Genomic DNA, 20,658 nt, shown 5'->3' with positions numbered 1-20,658 from the left:
GACAGCGTGGGCAAAGACGGTTGCGTGTCAACTGGAGGATCTTCCCAGGCCCAGCCAGGCAACCCCCTCTTCAGGGCTGAGTCATTAAAATGACAGCCCCAGGGGTGGGGACCCCACCCAGGGGTGCCTACCCTCACCCCCAGCCATAGGTGTGGCAGGTGAGCCAGGAGGAACCCCAGGACCCAAGGCGGCAGCTGAAGGTCCAAGGCAATGAGAACAATATCCCTGCTCCCCAGGGAAAAACCCAGAGCCCAGGAGGTGGCTGCCAGACATTGGGTGATCTCCAGCCCATCTCCTGGCCACCTGCCAGCTCCTGCCTGGGACTCCACCAGACAAAGAGCAACACCGGGGCCTCAAAAACTGGCATATCCTTCCAAGCCACTGAATCACGGGGCGAGTGCAGACAGCTGGGGGCGTGGGGCAGCATGCCCCAGGCTCGGCACCAGGGCTGCCAGGGACCCCCCCACCAGGGCCAGGGCACAAGGGGCCCGGGCAGGTGAGGTGGCTCTTGGCCCCAGGGGAATCTCAGCCCAATTCTGAGGCCCTCTCATCATCTTCCGGAGCCTCTGGAAACCAAGGGAGTGAGGACGGACTGGGCGCACACTGCAGACAGGAAAACAGCTCTGGGTGCTCTGGGGAGGAGGGCGCAGCTCCAATCCCCAGCTCTGCTCTGACAGGCTGCCTCGCGACCCGCCCCCCCCCACCCCGCCTCACTTCTTGGGATCCACCAGCGGCCCAGGGGCTGCACCTACAACGTGGACCCTATCAGCCAGCAGGACTCCTCACCTGGCAGCTCCCTGGTCAAGGCAGGCCATGAGGGTGGGTGCAGAGCCCCAGCAGGGATGCCCACTAGCTAAAGATACGAACCAGGCGCTGGCCCCCAGCCGAGGTCATTACAGCACCTGCTAAGTCATGCGGATTTTCTGAACCATTAAGCAGACTGTCATTTGGGGGCAGCTTTCTGGAAGGTTCCATGGGCAGCCTCAGGGCCCACCTCTCGGCTGGGCTCCGGGTGCCAGCTGGCAGTGTCCCTGTCTCCCCTGGGCAGTGGGGGTAGGGCCTGGCTTCCCTCCGGCCTCTGACACGAAGAAGGTTCTGGTCAAGATGACCCTGGCCCAGAATTGGCTGCCACCCCAGAGCCAGCTGCCCTGACCCAGGTTGGGGTGACGGGACCACTGTGACTACACTGCTGTCCCTGAGTCACTCCTGCCTCTGGGGACCTCGTCCTGCAGCTCCCAGGATGCCCCTGCCCTGTCCCACTGGTGGCATGGCCTCTGGGTCATGGAAAGGCACTGGGGCAGCAGGTGAGTTAAGAGGTGAGAACCAAGGCTTCTCGACGCTAGATCTGAAACTCGGACGCTGTGATGGCTGCGGCGAGGCCCCTGAGGCAGGTCCCGCCACCGGGGTCCTGAGCCCGGCGTGGGCACAAGGAGGCCGAGAGGCAGGATTTCAGCTCTTTTGTTAGATGTGGCACAGCACCAACATGACATGGGAGGTCACGGAAGGACAGCGGGTCAACACTGGACCACGACCGCTGGTGGGGGTGGCAAATCCAAATGATAGGATGCTGGCAGAGGATGGGCTCGGGCCTCGGGCTCTGCCAGCCAGTCGGGAGGGTCCCGGGGGGAGCCCAGGGGGCAGGTCCGGGTGCGGGTCCAGGCTGTGTGTGTGCTCACTGGGCCTCCCTTGGCCGGGGTCGGGTGCACGCGCTCACTTGGCCGGACGAGTGATGATGCGCGTGGAGAAGTCAAAGAGGTCGCGGTTGATCTTGCGCAGGTTCCGCACCTCGTCCTCCAGCTCTGCCACGCGGATCCGCAGCTGGTCCTGGCCACCCAGCACGCTCTGGGGGAGGGGCGGTGGAATGCTCAGAGCGGGAGGGGGCCTCAGACATCCCACTGGCAGGCAGTGGGGCGAGGCTGGCACTGAGGGCCACCATCCCCACGGTCCATGACGGGGGGTGGGGCGGGGGCACATCCCTTCCAACCCAGGCCCAGGCCCCCTGCCGCCCTTCCCTCCGGACAAGCCCCCATCTTGGGCCCCCGCCCCCATCTTGGGCCCCTCCCCTCCCCCATTTTGGGGCCTCTCCCCTCCCACCTTCTCCAACGTGCTGCACATCACCCCGTGCAGCTGTTCCGCCCGCTCCAGGTAGCTGGGCTCTGACCCCTGGAACAGAAGGGGCCGCATTAGCTGGCCACTCCCATCAAACCTCGAGGGACGTGCAGACAAACGGTCAGCTGGTGCCTCCAGCCCTGGGAGGGCTCAGCCGCCCTGTGAGATGATGGACCCTGCTGCCGCCCAGAGGCCATCCGTCTCTCGCTGGACCCTGTCTGGGCACGCTGCCCTGGGCCAGCAGCCCGGAGCCTGGCACAGCCATCCATCAGGCCGCCGGGAGGGGTGTGGACAGCCCCGCAGGCTCGTGTGACTCCGAGGCGCAGAGACAGCAGACAGTGCCTGGCCTCAGTGGGCAAGGCTGGCCGCGCTGAGGACAGGTAGGGAGGGGCCCCAGGGGCCTGGAGGGGCAGGCAGGCCGTCATGAAGGGGGTCCCATGGGCACTGGGGCTGTGAGCGCTCCCGCCGCCCAGCTGGAGAAGGTGGCTGCCCGTGCACAACCTCTGGGTCCTGATCAGCCCCTGGAACACCACCCTGTTGTTGTTCTCAAAGGGCAGCGTGGCCCGCTCCCTCTCTGGAAGGTTCCAGGGCTTCCTGAGGCCAGGGACCAGCCATCAGACTGGCCTCAACGACAAGGGCAGAGAAACCTCTTCAGCAAAGGAGCATGTGGAAGGTCCCCACCAGGACCCGACCCAAGGGCGCCCAAGGCCACACGGCAGAGGCTGAGGCCCAAGGGTGGGGGTCCCTGCTGGGGGTGAGACGTACCTGCTGGTGGAGGCCCAGGCGCAGCGTGAGGCCCCCGTGGCGCGGCTCGTCCCCATGCTCCGCGCCCAGCAGGTGCTTGTTGAAGTGCGGCAAGGGCAGGCTGGGCCTGCAGTCGGAGCTCAGCATGCTGACGGGCGCCAGCACGATGCAGGCGTTGGTCACGGGGCCTGGGGCAGGCGGGCAGGCAGCGTCGGGACCCGCCCTCCGCCCCTCCAGCCACCCACCTGGCCCTGACACTCCCGTGCATTCCCGTCCCCACCTTCCACGAGGCAAACCCTGGGGCCTTGCTCCAGCCCCGGGCTGCCCACGTGTGGACAAGGCCCCCCGGGCCCAGGGCCTCCAGGAGGGCTGCGTGCGCCCACCTTTGAGAGCCACCGTCCTGAGGCACTGCTGGCTCTGCACATCCCAGAGGCGCACCGTCTCGTCGTGGGAGCCCGAGAGTAGCACGCTGCCATCCGTGGACACTGACAGGCAGGTCACCTGGTTCCTGGGGACAGACAGGTCACCTGGCGCCCGGGGGAGGGCGGCACAGTGACCCCCCCCCCCACCTCCTGGTCGACCCCATCCCTGTACCTGTGCCCTCTGAACACCTTCCCGTGGTCCTGCTCCGGCTGGAAGCTCTTCTCTCTCTGCCCGGGCTGCGGAAGCGGGAGGGCCGGTGAGCACAGGGCACAGCTGCATCTCAGCCCCAAGCTGCGCACACCCCCGTCCCCCACGCCCACTCACCCAGGTACAGAGGTCGACCTGGAAGATGGAGCCGTCACTACCACCGCAGAACATGTGATGCTCAGCCAGGTCCATGGTCACGGCCATGATGCTCACGTCGAAGAGCACAGACAGCAGCAGCTCGCCGGAGGAGACCTCCCACAGCTGGGGGCAGGGACGGGGGCATGGGTCTGAGAGCGGAGTGGAGCGCAGCGGCCCAGCCGGGAGACTCTGGATGCCACAGGAACCTCAGACGGGAGCTGTCACCACGGGGGGCTCGGGGGTTGAGGGACCTGCTTCTCACGCTGGGACCCCTCGCCACCACCGGCTTCAGTTACTGTCAGCCCCCAGGCCACCACCAGGTCAGCCCTGGACTGCCCCAACCAGGGACGAAGACCTGAGGACTCCCTCAAATCCCCTGAGGCTTGGCCAGGAGCTGCCAGGTGCAGTGGCCAAGTGGGAACTTCCAAGCCAACACAGGCCTGGACTGCCCCCTCCCGCCCCCCACCCCCGGCCCCCGGCCGTCCTTGAGGCCCCAGGCAGTGGGGGATTAAGAGCTGTCTGGAGCCACCAGCCAGCGGGAGGAGATGATGCTCTGATTCCTATGGGCCAGGAACCCGCCAGCCGCTGGGCTCAGCTCACAGATCCACTGCAGGGGTCAGGGCAGGGCCCTACCTTCACTGTCTGGTCCAGCGAGGAAGTGGCCACCCGGGCCAGGGGCCCACCAAAGCCGCAGTGCAGGTCTGTGATGGGGAGGGTGTGGCGAGACCACACGTGTCGGGGGGCGGGGGTCCGGGAGGGGTCTGCCTGCAGCACGCTTGGGGGGTGGGGAGGAGCCGGACCTCAGCGGGGAGGGCGGCCCACATCTCGACGCCTTTATACCCTGTCTCCGGGCAGCAACCAGGCCCCCTCACCCGAATAAAAGTCCTGGGTAGCTGCCCAGGGCCCCGTCCTCCTGGCACCAGCCTACCTGACCTGGAGCCCCCTTCCCACCCCGGGGCCTGGCCTCTCTGCACAGCAGGTTCCCCGCCCTCGTGGTTAAGGCCTCGCCTGGCCAGAGGCTACAGCCGGATGGGGAGCCGCCAGGGCCGGGGCTCTACCTGCAGAGGCTCCAAGCCAGCACCAGGCAGTCCTTGCCCCCCGAGACGAAGTGGCTGCTGTCCCCCGTGAACTGTAGGCACGACACATCCTGGTAGTGGCGGCTCAGGATGACCAGAAGGTTCCCCGTGGAAACCTGGGGAGGCGGAGGGGCACCGGGTCACGGGGAGCCCTGGGGGAGTGGGAGGGGAGAGGGGGGAGGGCCCTCCCCAAGCGGCTCTGAAGTGAACAGGGAGGCTGCGGGGCCGTGCCCCCTTGGATCCTGCGAGCACCTGTTCCCACCCTGTCCCCAGTGAGATGACACAGCCCCAGGGAAGGTGTCAGCAAGGGGACAAGGCCGAGGGGGGCTGGTGAGGGAGGGTCTCTCCAGGATCGGCTGGACCCAGGGGCGATCTTTGCAGCCACAGCTGCAAGTCACCATCTTCCGAACTGGCTGGCGGGGGGCACAGATGCTGCCGCAGGTTGAACTGTGTCCCCCAGACACACGTGTCCACGCCCAACCTCCGGAACCTGTGACCTCCCTTGAACGGGACATAATCTCTGAAGATGTAATCAATTCAGAAGAGGTGACGTGGGAGCGAAGTGGCCATTGTCTCTTTAAGAGGGACACCTGGACACAGACACACAGCCGCTCACCCCGCTGCAAAAGGAAGGAGAGAGGCTACACACAGAGGCGGATACAGGCATCAGAAAGCCCCCAGCCTGTGTGCCAGCCTTCGGTTAGCCCCGTGGGGCGCCCCCTCGTGGCCACAGCTCACGCTGGCCAGGAATTCTCCAAGAGGGTGGAGAGCCAGGACCACACAGTGTCCCCCGTCAAGGAAGCCAACCACCTGAGACATCTGCTGACGGTGGACGGGCCGCTAACGTCTGCCCACACCCCCTGCACCAGCTTGACAGCGAAAAGAAGGAGTATTTCTACCACAGGGCGACCTGTCTCAGTTTCTCTCCCTGCGCCTGAACAAGGCCTCTTAGTTTCAGAATCACATACTGAGGTTTAAGAGCCCTGGAGTGAGGTTACCAGCTCTCTCTCATATCCTCGGGCCTCACACAGTCCACAGAGAACAGTCGGTTCTCTTTGCTGATCTCTGGGGCAGCCAGGAAGGTCGTTCTGCCGGTGCCGAGGTCAGGAAAGGCCTTGTTCTGTTGCCTCAGATCCTGCACTGTCTACGCAAGAAGTGAGGTGAGCTTCCCCCACAAACGTAACAGACTGTCGGTGACAACTGGGTCAGTGATCTCAGCTGGCAGCCTGCGAGCGGAGCCCGCCACCCCGGTTCTGTGCTCCTATGCTCACCTCCCACAGGTATATGCTCTCTGTGATCCCTGCCAGAACGTAGAGGCCATTGGGCGACGTGGTAAGACAGGTGACCGGTCCGGGGCACATGATCTTCTGCTGAAGCTGGTCCTAGAGAAAGAAGCAGCTTCTGAGTTTCATGCCCGATGAGGGAGCAGGGGGAAGCGAGGCGAGTGGGAGCAGCACCCAGACAGCTGGTAAGTCCAAAAGGACCAGAAAGAGGAGTGGGGACAGGGGTGGTTTGACCCAATCCATGGTTCAGGAAGGGGGGTGTTTGCTCCAGCTGAGGCTTTGCAGGGCGGGGGTGGAGGTGGAGGCCTGTGGCTTCTCCTCAAAAGCAAGACAGCGCTGCAACTCCCCATGCTCCCAGTGCGGGAAGGTGGGGGGGGTGTCCAGGTTTGGTCCCCAGGGAACTAGATCCCGCATGCCCCAACTAAAGATCCCGCACGTGGCAACGAAGATCCCATCTGCCACAACTAAGACCTGGCGCAGCCGAATAAACGAATAAATACTTTTTTTTTTCTAAAAAGCAAGACAGTGAGTCTCTGGACTGGGGGTCAGAGGAACCGTCTGGCCACTAGGCTTTCGCCCCAGTCCTGCATCCCCTGAAGTCTCGCCTGGGATCATAAGCGTCAGTTTCTAAATGTCTAAAATAGAACAACTTCTCAAGTTTGTGTGTGTACCACACCAGGCAGAACCGGAGCACTGAGCTTGCCGAAAGACATGGCAGCTGGCAAAAACACGTGGCGAGCAGCTTCAGGGGCTGCATTTCGAAGTTTCTGTAGGAGAAACCGTGGGCCCTAATGGCAAAAAGTAAGCGTCTTTTCAGGGGTGATAAATACACCCCCTTCAGCGGGCTCCCCCAGGCCTCAGACCTTCACCCTCCAAGCCCACGATGCCCACGGAAACCCTACGGCAAACTCCTTTCAATTACACTTCCCGCCCCACGCCGGCTCCAGCGCAGGGCCCCCAGGAGACCCACACCCAGCTCTCCTTGTGCGCGTGCGCACCGCTGGCTGCCCCGAGGCCCGCCCGCCACACCTCCAAGCGGCAGCCCACCCTCAGCTCAGCGCGTGCGCGCAGCGCCCTAACCGCTCCCACCGACGCCGAGCGCGCGGCTCCCTCCCCCCACCAAAAAGCCCCCAGACCCGCGCGTGCGCAGAGCATCCTAATAGGATTCCCCACTTCCCACCGGGGTTCAGGGCCCGTGCGGCCCCCACCGCCCCCTCTCCCGACCCCAGGCCCCTGAGCCCCGCGCATCCCGCCAACGGCGCCGAGGCGCGCGCCGCCGAACCTTCCTCTGTAGCTCCCAGGCGCTGATATAGTTCTTGCCCAGCTGCGCCGCCAGCAAGTACTCGCCATTGAGCAGCGCCAGGCCGCGAGGCCCGGCCTGGCCGCCGCGGTATGTGAGCAGATTGGCGCCCGAGTGCAGCTCCCACACGACGCAGCTCCACAGCTGGGCCGCCGAGTCGGTACACACGGCCACCTCCACGGGCGCCGCCATCATGCTTTCTCCACCGCCCAGGACATGCGTCATCACCAGCGAGACGCGGGCGACTGCGCCCTGCCGGCTAGAGCGGTGCCCACGTTGCCCGGCTCCCGGCGGCTGGCCGACCCGAGCGTGCGCACAGGACTCGGGGAGGGGGCCCTGTGAATCAGGCGGGCTCTTCTTTCCCGCTCCGCGGAGAATCAAGGGACGCACAGCCTGGTTAGAGATCTTGGAAGGAGATTTCTTTCAAAAATAGATGGAGAAACCCAGGCCGAGGGTCTCCTGAGAGCGGTTAGTAGCTTCAGAGCCTGGAGGTCTGGCTTGGCCATTTCCACTGGGCGCTTTTGGTCAAGCACTCAACCTCTCGGATGATGATGGTGATTATTTTTAACGTGCGTATATTGAATACCGACTTCACAGGCCCGAATGAGACATTGCACGTAAAACAGACTACGCACCTAACATAACAGGTAGCTGGTGTTCAAAACGTAGTTAGACGCATATTCACGGATCCATCGTCCGCCTCCCCCGGACCTCTCTTCTTCGGGGGCCACAAAATCCACATTTTTATTTCGGCAACTTGGTGCGGGTCGAACAAGTCGCGAGCTCTGTCTGGGGAGCACCCAACAATCTCGTGTGAGCGCTCCCGGCCGCAGGCCACGTCTACAAACAGTGCATTTTAAAATGTGGAATTAGTTGTTAACCTTTGAAAACGGGGAATTTCGCTCAGGAGTCGCGGTCTCATGGCTGTCTTGGGCGGCGTACCCACAAGCAACATTGGGGAGACTGGGTGCGGGGTGCGTCCCCCAATCCCGCTCTGCCATCCGGGAGGGGATGGTGGAGAGGAGAGCGGAGGAGGGGCCTTCCTGGAGGAGGAACGGCGCCCGGAGCCTGGGGCTCCGCAGCCCCAGGCCCGGCCGCCAGGTGGCAGGCTCGAGCCACCGACCGGGATGCCGGTCGGAGTTGCTCCCGGCCCAGGGGCCACAGCAAGAAGCAGCAACCGGGAGGACGGGCGTCAGGGGGGACCTGCCTGATCTGGAGGAGGGGCTTCCCAGAGCAGGTGTCCTTAGAGCGGGAACTAACAACCTGAAGAGAAAGAGGGGCAGAGGTGCGTGCAAAGGCCCTGAGGCAGATCATGGAGGGGGAAGCTGGATATGGGGACCTGGATTTTATTTTATCCCCGGCAGGGTTGGGGGGGAAGGACATGTGAAACTGAAGAACTTTTGTAAACTGGGGAGAGCTGGGTGTCCAAACCTCCAGAAGCTGCCAAAAGGGGACACTGAGGCAAGGACCATCTATTCCAAAGACGGATTGGAGCTAGAACCAACTGTTCCTGATTTCCACCCCCAGAACCAGCTGATGTTCCCTCCCTGCTTCCTCAAACTTTTTTTCTTTTTTTCTTACTGCGAGTAAGAAAAATGAAACACCTTAAATGCTAGTTTACATTTTTCAGATACTGTTTTCCCAAAACCACATCCTTCTTTGAATCCTGAATCCTGGGCATTCTGTGGAGCCCCATTTGAGAATGGGCACACTCTGCGACCCCCGGGGGTGGAACAAGGCAGCCTTCTTCTAGCCACCAACTCAGGGCTTGAACCTGGTCCTGAGCAGCGGAGCAGGTCACTGCACAGCTCTGGGCCTCAGTTTCCCCATGTGCAAATCAGGGATGCTGATTCGAGCCCTGGGTGTGTGTCCTCATCTGCGGAGGTCTGGCCTGGAAGTTTCCAAGCACCCAGGTTCCAGGACGCAGGGTGGGCCCTGCAGGTGCCGGTTGCAGGGGGACCAGTTGTGCAAACAGAAGTCGCTGCTGTGGTCACTCAGGCAGGGGCAGCCCCTGGCTCTGCTGGAGGGCAGGGCAGCTGGAGTGGTGGCCCGGCCCCCTCCCAGGCCTCTCCCTCCACTCCTCCTGTTTCCCCTCTGCCCCTCCGTGGGGGGACGCAGCTCGGCCAGGCTGCTGTGTGAGGTCAGAGGTCACCCCACCCCCAGCCTGGTTCCGGAATGAGGACAGACCAGTTGTGTCAGAAGGGCAGGACAAAAGCCACACTTTGGGGGCCTCTCGGACCACCCAGTCACCAGACCTCCTTGGTGCCAGCCTGGTTCCTGGTCCTAGACCCACTAAATCCTAGGCCTGGAGGGCATGAGGCTGGCGGCAGGAGCAGGATGGGGAAACTGAGGGACAGAGGTCTGCACAACCCCTCCGGGTCTAAGCCCCGCATTCTTCGTTCCCTACACATGTACTGAGAGCCTCCTGTTTGCAGGCCCAGGGTACACTGCCCCATCTCACGCCCTGCCCACCTGGGGCGGCGGGGACCCAGGAACAAACCCAGCAGCCCTGGCCTTTGTGGGGCCGCCCCGTTAAGTGCACTAATGGCGGAGGGGAAGGCGGATGACTCAAGCGAAAACCCTCTTCTTTTTCCGGCGTCCTTTCATCCAAACCTGCCTTTGGCTGCTGGTGGGCTCCCGCAGCTCTGCTGATCAGACATGGTTTTGAGTTTCACCTGGGAGGCTCCCTGGGCCTCCTCACAAGCACAGAGCGGGAGGCCCAGCAGGCGGGAGGCTCCTCAGGGATCTGGGAGGCTGGGGAGGAGGTGGCGGGGCCCGACCCTCTCCCGGCTTCCCCCCTGCCCCAGGGCTGTGTGACCTCAGGGCCTCTTGCCCCATCTCTGGGCCTCTTCAGAGGAGGAATGAAGATGCTGGACAGGCCGATCCAGTTTGCTGAATGGGCCTTTTTAAAACAAAAAAACAAAAAAAACAAAAAAACACTTTTCCTTTACCTCCCTGGGGGGGCAGGGGGCTCTGAGGGGCAGGTGGGTTGACCCCTGTCCTCTGACCTCTCCAGGTCCCCCAGGCCCGCAGAGGCTGGAACCACGTGGATGGGCCACAGGGAGGTGTCTCCAACAGGAGTGAGTTGTTTTTCCTCACTCAACACAGACCTGGGGGCTGACCCCGGCGGGAGGGACCAGCCCAGGCCAGCCGTGGCCGGAGCAGGTGGCAGGGGAGCCATGTGGCAGGAGGCCCGCCCTGCCCACCATCCGGCCACGCTGACCTTGAGCCCGTCACGTCCTCTGGGCAGGGGGTGGGGTCAAGACATGGCTGAGGAATAGATGCCCAGAAAATCTTGCTGTGCTGGTTTGCCCGTGTGTGGGGTTTCCCTTCCACGTGTGCTGAGCCCAGGGGTCGCAAACTGCCCCGAGGGCTGAGCCCGCCCCTTGGTCTGAGCCCGCCCCTTGGTCTGCTTTCTTTGCGGCCACAAGTCAAGTGTAAAAATGTGGACTGAACCACAGCAGGAAGGCTGGGGGTTGGGGAGGGGGCAGAGTGGACCCCTGTCACGGCCAAGACTGCTTGGGCTGCTCCCAGTGGGCGTGGGGCAGCTCCGTGCATCTCACCCACATAAGGTCAGGGTGACACCACCCAGCACTGCTGACATGGGGGAGGGTCGTCCTCTGTGGGGCCCCGCCCCCCCCACTCGATGCCAGGAGCGCACACATCCCTGGATGTGGCCCAGTGTCCCCTGGGGGGCACAGTCCCTGCTGGACGCTGTCTGGGTCAGGCCCTGTGCCTTCTGCTGCCAGGACCCAGGGTAGGGGTGGGGCGACGCCCAAAAAACCACCACAGGAGCCGTTCTCTGTTAAAAGAAGTGTTTTGTCTTGTTTTAATATTTCATCAGCTTTACAGGGTTACAACTGTCTTAAATATTTCTGAAGTTTAAATACAATCTGCATAATAATGTTATAAAATGTAAACTTTCAGTGTTCTTTTAAATTTCAAAATCACACCTTTTTTTTTCTTTTTTTCTTTTTTTGGTCTTTTTTTTTTTTCCCTCCCTTTTAATACCTGAATGTCCTGCAAAAACTGAAATAAATCGTCACAGGCTGCCCCGCCGCGGCCAGGGTGCGACAGGCTGGGCCCGGCCAGAGGTAGAGAGTAGTTTTACATCTTTTTATTAGAAGTTTTTTTTTTTCCCTTTAACCTGAGTTCAGGCGCGGTCCCCACGCCCTCTGACAAACCCCAGAGAAACTGAAATTTCACATGTCAGGAATGAAAGGCTGAAGTCATGTTTGCCAAGAAAAAATGCAGAAGCAAAATTAAGGGGGGAAAAAAAAAAAAGGATGGTAGTGGGCAAAAATGCTAACAGTGAGAAAAGTGACTGTACAAACACACAACTATTACAAACCAACCCGCCACCCCGTGCCCCGTCCCGCCCCCCGCCCGCCCCCCAGCCGGACAGCTACAGCCCTGCAGCCGGTTTGGAGGTCACAAGGAAGGTTCTAGAAGCAGCCCATCCACAAGCATCTCCAGAGCAGGGGAGCCCCTGGAGCCCCTCTCCACCCTGAGTTTGGGGGTCCCCACCCTCAGCATGCTGCTAAGCCCCACCTGTTCTGGAATGAACAGCACTCAGCCCCCATCCCCGTCCCGGTTTGCATAAGGGGTGCTGAGCAGCACCCCAGAAACCCCCACTGACAGGTAGCGGCGGGGTTGGGAGCAGGGGGGGCTGATGGGGGCGCCCCAGTCAGAGGCAGGGCCCCCTGGGGGCTGAGCGCCCACTGGCCCCGGGCCCCCCTCGCGTTTCCACGGCCGGTGGACTCCCCCCATCCTGGGCCCACGCCCCCCCCCCATCCCTTACAATCATCAGCGTCGCCCAGCACCGCAGGCACACCCTGAGTTAGACCCGGGGGAAGGCGCCTCTCCTGCAGGACACCCGCTCCCCGAGACACACGTGGATCTCAACAGGACGCACGGGGGTGGGACCCTGAGCTGGGGGCTGGGGGCTGGGGGGGTGGGCGGCCTGGCGGGGATTTTGGCATCAAAAGTCAGACCTGAGGTAGAAAGAAACTCGCAGCAGAGACCCCCCCTCCCCCCCACCCACGCGGCCGGCAGAATTGGGGGCGGAGTGGGGGGGGCAGAGGGCAGCCGCCCACGCTGCTGCGGTCAGGTGGGGGGAGAGGAGAGGGAGAAGGGGGGGTGATGGCGAGAGGGGAGCAGATTGTGTCTGGGGACAAAAGGATCCCCCTCCCACAATGATTGTGCCGCTGCAGTGAGAGACGGGAGGGGAGAACCTTCCAGAAGGAAAAGCAGGAAGAAAGCCCCGCGTCCAGCGCTACCCCCTCCTGGAAGGGTGGGGGGCGTCAGCGACCCTGAGATATACCAAAGAAACGGGCTCCCTCCCAAAGACACACATCAGCCCTGCAAGGCAAACCCAAACCCAGAGAGACTGGGGGCGGGGGGAGGGGGGCTGAGGACCACCCTCACGGTCTCCAAGGCAACAAGATGACGCCGGGGTCTGGAGGCTGGAGGCGGGAGGCGGCCGGCGGCGCCCTCCCGCTCCGGGCTCGTTAGGCCGGGCTCCCTGGGCCCATTTAGAGGTTCCAGGCTCACCCTGGGAACAGCTGAGCTCCTCCCACCCCACCCCAGAGGAACGTGAAAGAGCGCTACCTTGTGGGAGCTACGGCCCCACCCAACAGCACCTGGTCCCCAGGGACCCCAAACCGCGCCTGGGCTTAGGACGGATGTGCAGCTCGCCTGGTGGAGACCTTCACCAGCCCTGAACTAATGCCCCCCAGCTGCGCGCCCCCCCGATGCCCACCTTCTGACACGGGGCACAGGGTCGCAGAGGGAGGGGCACGGCCCCTTCTCAGCCTCTATTTAGTTCCTTTAGTTACTGCAGGGACCCCAGGAAGTACGAAGGGACAAAGTGGAGGAGATGAAAATGCTGGGGGGAGGGGTGGTGTTCAGGGTGCCGTGGCCCCACAGAAACCCTGCCCTGAGCTAAGGCCGGCTCACCCGTGTCCCCCGCATGGACAAGTCTCCAAAAGCAGCCCTTTCAGGCAAGGGAGTCCCCAGGCCGTATTCATCCCTGAGACAGGAGCCTGGGGCTGACAGGCGAACCCCCTCCCAGCAATTTCTCCTTTCGAGTTAAGACTTTGGGGTTCCTGACTGAGGAGCCCCGCATGAAGTAAGAACAAGTACGGTGATGTCTACCATTCAGCATTCCTGCTCCCCTTTCCCGCGGACCCCCGGCATGCAGCCCCTACCACAGCACCTGAGTTCATCGGCTCTGCTGACTCTAGCCCAGGGATCCAGTGTCCTGGGCCCGCCAGCTGCCCACTGCGCCACAGGAAATGCACAACCGAACCCAAATCAGTCATGGGAAAAATAAAAAGGGTATTACTTTTTTCTTTTTTCTTTTTTTTTTTTTTTTTTTGCTTTTTCAAGTCCAGTTTCCCTGAATGAACACAAATATATAGATATATATATCCTTTTCCTAGGTTTGATTCCTCCCCCAAGAATAAAATAGAATATTTACAAAACAAAACCCCCGAAACCTCTTAAAAACCCTACAGACTTTGAAGTTCACTATTTCTTTTAAAAAAAAAAAAAAAGTTCCCGAAAGCAACAAGAAAAAAATTCAACTGCTCTTGGCTCAGGGGTTTCATTCAACTCAAGGAGCTGGGTGTGGTGAGTGTGTGATGAAGAGGGAAAAAAAAAAAAAAGGGAAAAAAACAGATAAAAATGAAAAAACACAGTGCAGGGATGTATGAGGTAAACAGGATTGGCCTGTCCAAACCAGACACCAGTCCACGTGGGTCCGCTAGGGCTACAGGAAAGCCCTAGGAGACATTTGCCTCTCTTGTTTCTAATTTCCTTTGCTGCTCTCACAATTCATCTCTCTGAATGTCCGAAACCTGAGTAATTCAAGTGTTCCTTGGTTTTCCCCTGTTTTATTAAATTTTCTTTATATATATATATATATATATATATATGTATATATATATTTTCTTTTCTTTTTGGCGTCAGCTGTCGCTCCTTTGTGGATACCTCCCCTCCCCACCCGTATCTCCCGCCATCCCGGCCCCTGCTTGGCCCACCTGGACCCCCTGACCCGTCTGGTGGGCTCCCAGGGTGAGGAGTGTAGCGGTTAAGGCAATGAGTTATTTGAGGTAGAAGATGCGGGGGGTGCAGACAACCCTGCTGGCCCCGCCTGGCTGCCTGCGCTGCTGCTGGTCCCGCTGTTTGCTCCCCGGCTGCTGCCACCTCCGCCTTTGCTGGGAGCTGAGGGTGGCGTGGGGGCCGGCGGCTGGGCGAACAGCACTCCTGGTGCAAGGACAGGAGACAAGTCGTGGAGAATTTAAAAGATCATGTGACAGGTGCAAGGGATTCCTGAGCGCTGACCCCCTGTAAAGAGCGTGCCCGCCCCCCTACCCCCGGCTTGCAGGACACTACCATCTCCTCAGCCTCCCCCCATGGGGGTCTTTACAGCCACCGAGCTGTTCTGTGTCAACATCGCCACCTGGTGGTCTATAGGAGCCATGGGTCTGATCACATTTTTTTTAGAAGGAACCTGGAAACATCATTTGCTATAAGATATATAACACAGGATATGTATTTCTGAGCACTTATTCTGTGCTGAGCTCCGTGCTAAGTATAGGACACAGACTATCTCGCTTGAGTCTCATGAGGGACGAGGTCTGGGCTCAAGAAGGCCACACCCCCGGGGGGTGGGGGTGGGGGCAACCAGGACTCTGGAGGGAGAGATGTGGTCAAGGTGGGCATGGGGGCTGGGTGGTCCTACCTGTGTACATGATTCCATTAATCTCTACTGACATGCTAATACTGTTGCTGCCATTGGTGTTGGTCAGGTTCGCAGCTGAGTCCTGGCGGCTCTCAGAGCCTGCGGGAAGAAGAAAAACCACCCTTTGTAATCATAAACCCACCTATGCAATGATCTGGGTGACGTGGGTCACCCACCAGACGTGAAGCTTCTCGAAGCGCTGGACAGGATCTCTCAGCAGCGCACACAGTAGGTACTCAATAAATACTTATTGAATAAGGATGTATTTGTCTCAAATTTGCTTTTTTCTTGATTAGAAGTATTTTTTCTTTTTTTTTAATAATTTTTACTGGACTATAGCTGATTTACAGTGTGTTAGTTTCAGGTGTACAGCATGATTACAAGTCTTAAGTGGTGTCCCCACACCCAAATCATGTCATTCTTTTTTTTTTTGGCTGTGCCACACGGCTTGTGGGATCTTAGTTCCCCAACCAGGGATTGGACCTGGGCCCTCGGCAGTGAGAGCGCAAAGTCCTAACCATTGGACCGCCAGGGAATTCCCCATGTTATTCTTTTTTTTTTTTTTTTTTTTGCAGTACACGGGCCTCTCACTGTTGTGGCCTCTTCTGTTGCGGAGCACAGGCTGCACGGCCATGGCTCACGGGCCCAGCCGCTCGGCAGCATGTGGGATCTTCCCGGACCGGGGCACGAACCCATCTCCCCTGCATCGGCAGGCGGACTCTCAACCACTGCGCCACCAGGGAAGCCCTCCATGTTATTCTTTTTAATGACCACAAAGTATTCCAGACTTGATTCAAGAATTCCCCTACTGATGGACACACTAGTGACGTCATGCAAATAACTGCAGTGAACGTCCTTGAAAACCTGTGTTTCCTTGTTTCCCTACATTAGTTCTGCTCTAGATGCCAAGCAGAATCACCCAGTCATGGGGCAAGCACATTTTCTATTTTTAAAAGAGATTGCCAAGTTGTCACCTATTTACGTTCCCACCAGCAGGACCAATGGGGCCCCTTTCCGCACATCCTGACCAACGTTTGATATTATCAAACTCTGACGGGTGAAAAACGCTATCTCCTCGTTAACTTGCAGATCCCCAACTAGATGGAGTTGAACGGTTTTTCCTATGAGTTTACGAGTCAGAGCTGCCCATTTCTTCTACTGGTTTGTCTGCCTTTCTATCTTACTGATCCGTAAGCACTCTTTACACGTGGTGGCTACGGGGCCCTTGTGCGCATGCAGGAAGCACAGAGGGTCTGAGCGCCAGGGTGGTACCTTGGCTGTTGATCCGGATGCTCATAGGCAGCTGGGCCGTCATGGCCAGAAAGTTCTGCTGTAGCGCTCGCTGCATGAGCCGCTGCTGTTCCTCTGCCACCAGGGCCATCTTCTTCTCAGGAGGCTCCCCAGACTCCAGCTTCTCCCGGAGCTGCTCCAGGGCGGCTGCCTGTGCCGCCACGGCTGCCTGGGCCGCTACTGCCTGGGCTGCCACCACGGGGTGACCTGCCAGGGAGACTGGCAGGCGGCCGGGGACCGTGATGGGGATGGCCGAGTCCTCCTCTGGACAGGAGAGAAGAGGGGTTGGTGGCCAGAATGGAACAGAGGTGGCCCAGTCCCTACCTCCCACCCAAGGTAGGAATGTACCCCCTTGAATACCTCCACCGATGGGGTGCTCACTTCCTTTCCAGGGAAGTGTACAGGTTTTTGAATAGACACAAGTGCTATAAGATCCTTTCTAGTATCAGGCTGACATCAGATACCAGCATAATGGTAATATAGGTCACGGAGACAATACTAGTTACAGTGACAGTATCATAGTAGTATTTAGCATTAGTGTTATAGAGAGACCACAATAGCACATATTACATCTAATACTAGTTATGACAAGAGCTCACCACATGTCTTGTCTAAAGCACTTAACGTGAACTGTCTCAACAATCCCATAACCACCAAGTCACCCCTTTCTCCACTTTACCGCTGAGGAAACCAAGGCTCAGAGAGGATGGATAATTTTCCTGAGGCCACAGACCTGGAGAGAGGCTGAGCTGAAATGAAACCCAAGCAGCCCAACTCCAGAACCAGCTCCTAACCATTCCCGTCCTGTGGTTGAAACAAACGTCCCCGTGGTTCCCACCCACTGGTCCCACTGTCTCCTCTTCTGACTCTCCCTCCCGTGTCTATCCCTGGTGGCCTGGGGCTGCCTCTCCAGGAGGGTCCCCACTCCAAACTTTGCAGTTGCCAGGCCCTCTGCTCTGGAGTCTCTGCAGCCCTTTCTGCTTGCCTCCCGCTCAGCTGAAAAGAGCCCCTGGGACCCATCAGAACCAGCTTTTCCTGGCCCCCTCGGTAGCTCCATTAGGTCCGAACCTCTCCCTTATCCGCCCCCCGTCCTCCCTAGCTCCAGCACAGGACCTCGCATGCAGCAGATGCCTAATGACATTCACGGGTATCGCTGCAACTCCCCAAGGCTGGGGGGTAAACTGAGGCTCACAGAGGCCGGAGGGAGCTGTCACTGGTGAGACCCCATTCACCTTAGATCTGACCAGCCCCAAATTTTCAGGGCGCTGTGAGGATCACCTCGGATCCCCGGGCCAAGCTTGGAAAGTAGGGAGTCACAGCTCATGTGGCAAATGAGAAATGGAACCTCGGACAGGTGCACCGACCTGCTTGAGGCTGGGCTGCCACATGTGTTAGCGAGGATTCAGAGACTTGCTGGAAGAGGGGACTGTGATCGGCTGGTGATGTCTGCCATGGATGGGGATTAGGGGTGGGGGGCTGCCAGCTACCTGCAACCTCAGGCCTGTTGCACGCTGGGCATTTTACACACTGCAGGCTCCCCAACACCCCCACAGAGAAGGCATAATTTCCCCCACTTTACGTGTAAGGAAAGCTGGGCTCAGAAAGGGGCAGTGAGCTGCCCAGGGGCACCTAGCAATAGCTTTAGGGGTGGTTAAAGAGTCCATTTGGGGCTTCCCTGGTGGCGCAGTGGTTGAGAGTCTGCCTGCCGACGCAGGGGACACGGGTTCCTACCCCGGTCCGGGAAGATCCCACATGCCGCGGAGCGGCTGGGCCCGTGAGCCATGGCCGCTGAGCCTGCGCGTCCGGAGCCTGTGCTCCGCAACGGGAGAGGCCACAATAGTGAGAGGCCCGTGTATCGCAAAAAAAAAAAAAAAAAAAAAAAAAGTCCATTTGATGACCCACACGACACCCTTGGTGTCTGGTGGGACAGTGTGTTCAGGAGGATTCTAAAGCTCAAAGGGAAAAGAATACAGTGATCAACTAGTAATGTCCGCCACGTGCAAGGGACTAGAGAGAACGACAGCGATGAAAAGCATCAGCCTTGGACTTCCCTGGTGGCACAGTGGTTAAGAATCTGCCTTCCAATGCAGGGGGCCCAGGTTTGATCCCTGGTCAGCAAACTAAAATCTCACATGCTATGTGGCCAAAAAATAAATTAAAAATCAAAAAATTAAAAATTAATTAATTAATTAAATAAAAACACCAGCCACAGGCAAGTGGACTGGGCTACAGTAAAACAGTGATTAATCAGTAATGTCTGCCACGGGTATAGGATGGGAAAATTGGGCTTGATTTGCCATGTCTGCCTTGGCATAGAACTGGAGGAAAAAATTATCAGTTCATGATGTCTGCTGAGGGCACAGGTTCAGGGGAAATGAATTGATTAGTGATGTCTGCCTGCTACGGGCCTGGGGCTGGAAAAATGGCAATTGATTAGTAATGTCTGCTACGAGCACAGCATAAGCAGGTTGGCTGCCTTCTTACACACCAACTTTGGGGTCTATCATCCCAGTTACCCAGGGAGGGGAAAAGGCAGTCCCCTCCCTGGGACACACCGCCAGGCTGAAGCTGAGTCAAGATCAGGCCCCAGGCCCCATGCAGCCCTCACCTTTCTTGATCTTGGGGGCTGGGGTGATGGAGCTGCCGTTGGTGCTGGCGGCCAGGCCCAGGGAGGACACAGGGAGCTTGGGCGAGGAGAGCATGCTGTGGGCCCCGCCCGGTGAGTAGGCGAAGAGGGAGCCCCCAAAGCTCTGGCGCCGGCCCTCCCTCCGGTTGCTGTCGATGGCGGCCTGGAGCTCATTGGGGTTGCTGAGGCCACGCTTCTCACACTCGTAGGGGTACAGGTACTTCATGTACCTGCAGGCAGGGGCAAGGGGACAGGATGGCACCTGGGATGCCTCTGGGGTCTGCATAAAGCCAAGCCCCGCTGCAGCACCAGCTCCTCAATCCCCATCCCACATCTCTGCCCGGAAGCAACCGGCAGCCCTCCAAGCCGTGGTCCTTGTCTGTGCTGTTCCCTCTGTCTCAATGCCTGTCCTGTGACATGTCCCCAATCCCGTCCCCACATCGACTACCTGCTATTCCTTCAACACTCAATTTGCATAGCCTCAGAGCCAGGACATTCCACCCTCCACCCTGTGGTCTGGCCGCCCCCCGCCCCCCCCCCACTCCTCCCTGCCTTGGGTCCTTTCTGCCCGGACGCTGCGGGCGGGCACTCACTGGGTGCGCAGCGTGAAGGCGGCACTGGTGATGGACGTGGGCAGGTTGAGGCCCTTGGTGATCTCCCGCCACAGCTTCTTGTTGATGACCTCCACCAGGCCGCCCTTCTCCGTCACCAGCACGTACAGCATGAACAGGTCGAGCACCTGTTTGGCCATGATGGGGATGCGGTTCACGGGCGTCCCTGCGGGGAGGGGGGGTGCCGTCACCTGGGGTGGTGCCCGACGCGTCGGTGAGCGCGGGTCCCCTCGGCATAGCTGACCTGGGGCGGCTCACTCTCTTGGGGGCCGTCCCGGACGCTGTGAGGGGTGGAGCAGCCTCCCTGCCCCACCCACTGGATGCCAGGAGAGGATGCCAGTGTCCCAGTGTCCCCTGGGGGGGGGCAGGGTCACCCGGGTGAGACCCCTGCTTGCGAGAGCCCTGAGGAGGCAGCTCTGCCTCAGTCTCTCCATCAGTGATCTGGCCTCATGCTACTCTCACCTGGGTGGGTGACGGGGGAGCTGCAGGGCCAACCTGGGGGCCCAGCAGGAGAAACACAGCCTTTGTTATTCCTCCTACAGACACGACAGCTGCCAAAACAACTCTGCTGTGTTGGGGGCTTTGCAGTGGGGGAGGGAGGGCTTGATTAATCCACTTTGCAGCTTAGACACTGGGGAGGTGGGCCAGACCTGGGAGGGGGGGGGTGGCCCAGCCTCGGGAGGGGGCTCCTCCCTACAGACAGCCCTGCTCCCATCTTACACCCACCCCGATGCTCCAAGCCCCTGCACAGCCATCTCCCTGTCACCCAGAAGCCCCAGCCGTGGGAGCCCTTAGGTCTCAGCTTAGCCTGCCTGGCACCATCATGGCTGAGGGTGGAGAAGCCCCCACTTAAACCTCTCTCCCTGGCGGGGAAAGTATGGGTTTACTGTCTGTGGCCCCCACCTGCTGTCCTGCTCACATGGGGTCCCCCGGTGCCCAGCCTGGCATACAGCAGGTGCTCAATAAACAACAGGGAAGGTTGAAGGCCCCCACCCCAGCCCTGGGGGCATGCTTGCCGCCCCTGCAGAGGTGGCAAAGGGAAGCTCCAGGGTGGGTTCCTGCTCCCTGCCCCCACCCTGGACAATGCCCTGTACCCAGGACCCT

The 20,658-nt window shown here is 59.8% G+C and overlaps 2 protein-coding genes across 8 annotated transcripts in view; both read right to left on the bottom strand.

Annotated features, from left to right (window-relative positions):
* Positions 1 to 1,442: 1,442 nt before the first annotated feature.
* WDR18 (WD repeat domain 18) lies at positions 1,443 to 7,517 on the bottom strand. Of its 4 annotated transcripts, none has more exons than XM_004285878.4 (10): positions 7,263 to 7,514; positions 5,969 to 6,079; positions 4,680 to 4,813; positions 4,255 to 4,396; positions 3,601 to 3,744; positions 3,448 to 3,512; positions 3,237 to 3,361; positions 2,875 to 3,041; positions 2,095 to 2,163; positions 1,443 to 1,842 (listed from the first exon to the last, which is right to left on the bottom strand). In XM_004285878.4, the coding sequence occupies exons 1-10, from the start codon at positions 7,503 to 7,505 to the stop codon at positions 1,711 to 1,713; spliced, it is 1,332 nt and encodes a 443-aa protein (XP_004285926.1). In that variant the 5' UTR covers positions 7,506 to 7,514; the 3' UTR covers positions 1,443 to 1,710. The 4 variants fall into 4 exon arrangements, 3 of the variants coding, with proteins under 3 accessions (XP_004285926.1, XP_033272598.1, XP_049563507.1); XR_007476335.1 differs by having other exon boundaries at positions 1,762 to 1,842; positions 2,095 to 2,268; XM_033416707.2 differs by lacking the exons at positions 1,443 to 1,842; positions 2,095 to 2,163 and adding an exon at positions 2,275 to 2,733 and having other exon boundaries at positions 7,263 to 7,517.
* Positions 7,518 to 11,321: 3,804 nt separating this feature from the next.
* Positions 11,322 to 20,658, bottom strand: part of ARID3A (AT-rich interaction domain 3A) — a 36,088-nt gene continuing 26,751 nt past the window's right edge. For all 4 annotated transcript variants that reach the window (XM_033416708.2, XM_033416709.2, XM_004285879.4 and 1 more), the window contains exons 5-9: positions 19,537 to 19,720; positions 18,926 to 19,173; positions 16,300 to 16,581; positions 15,028 to 15,126; positions 11,322 to 14,549 (exon numbers count right to left, since the gene is read on the bottom strand). In XM_033416708.2, coding sequence (XP_033272599.1) covers positions 14,374 to 14,549; positions 15,028 to 15,126; positions 16,300 to 16,581; positions 18,926 to 19,173; positions 19,537 to 19,720 — 989 coding nt within the window. In that variant the 3' untranslated portion in view covers positions 11,322 to 14,373. The remainder of the gene's footprint in view (positions 14,550 to 15,027; positions 15,127 to 16,299; positions 16,582 to 18,925; positions 19,174 to 19,536; positions 19,721 to 20,658) is intronic.

The sequence above is a fragment of the Orcinus orca genome, chromosome 3 (genome assembly GCF_937001465.1).
Source record: "Orcinus orca chromosome 3, mOrcOrc1.1, whole genome shotgun sequence".
NCBI lineage: Eukaryota > Metazoa > Chordata > Mammalia > Artiodactyla > Delphinidae > Orcinus > Orcinus orca.
The sequence above is the reverse complement of the archived record's forward strand: the minus strand, read 5'-3'. Positions and strand labels throughout refer to the sequence as shown.

What these genes read in the sequence shown, in the direction of transcription:
- WDR18 (XM_004285878.4), bottom strand. Translation starts at nt 7,505, where the DNA reads ATGACGCATGTCCTGGGCGGTGGAGAAAGCATGATGGCGGCGCCCGTG. An exon ending in AAGGTGTTCAGAGGGCACAG is followed by an intron (nt 3,362 to 3,447) that starts GTACAGGGATGG and finishes GTCTGTCCCCAG; the next exon opens with GAACCAGGTGACCTGCCTGT. An exon ending in GCCTGGGCCTCCACCAGCAG is followed by an intron (nt 2,164 to 2,874) that starts GTACGTCTCACC and finishes CTTCTGTTCCAG; the next exon opens with GGGTCAGAGCCCAGCTACCT.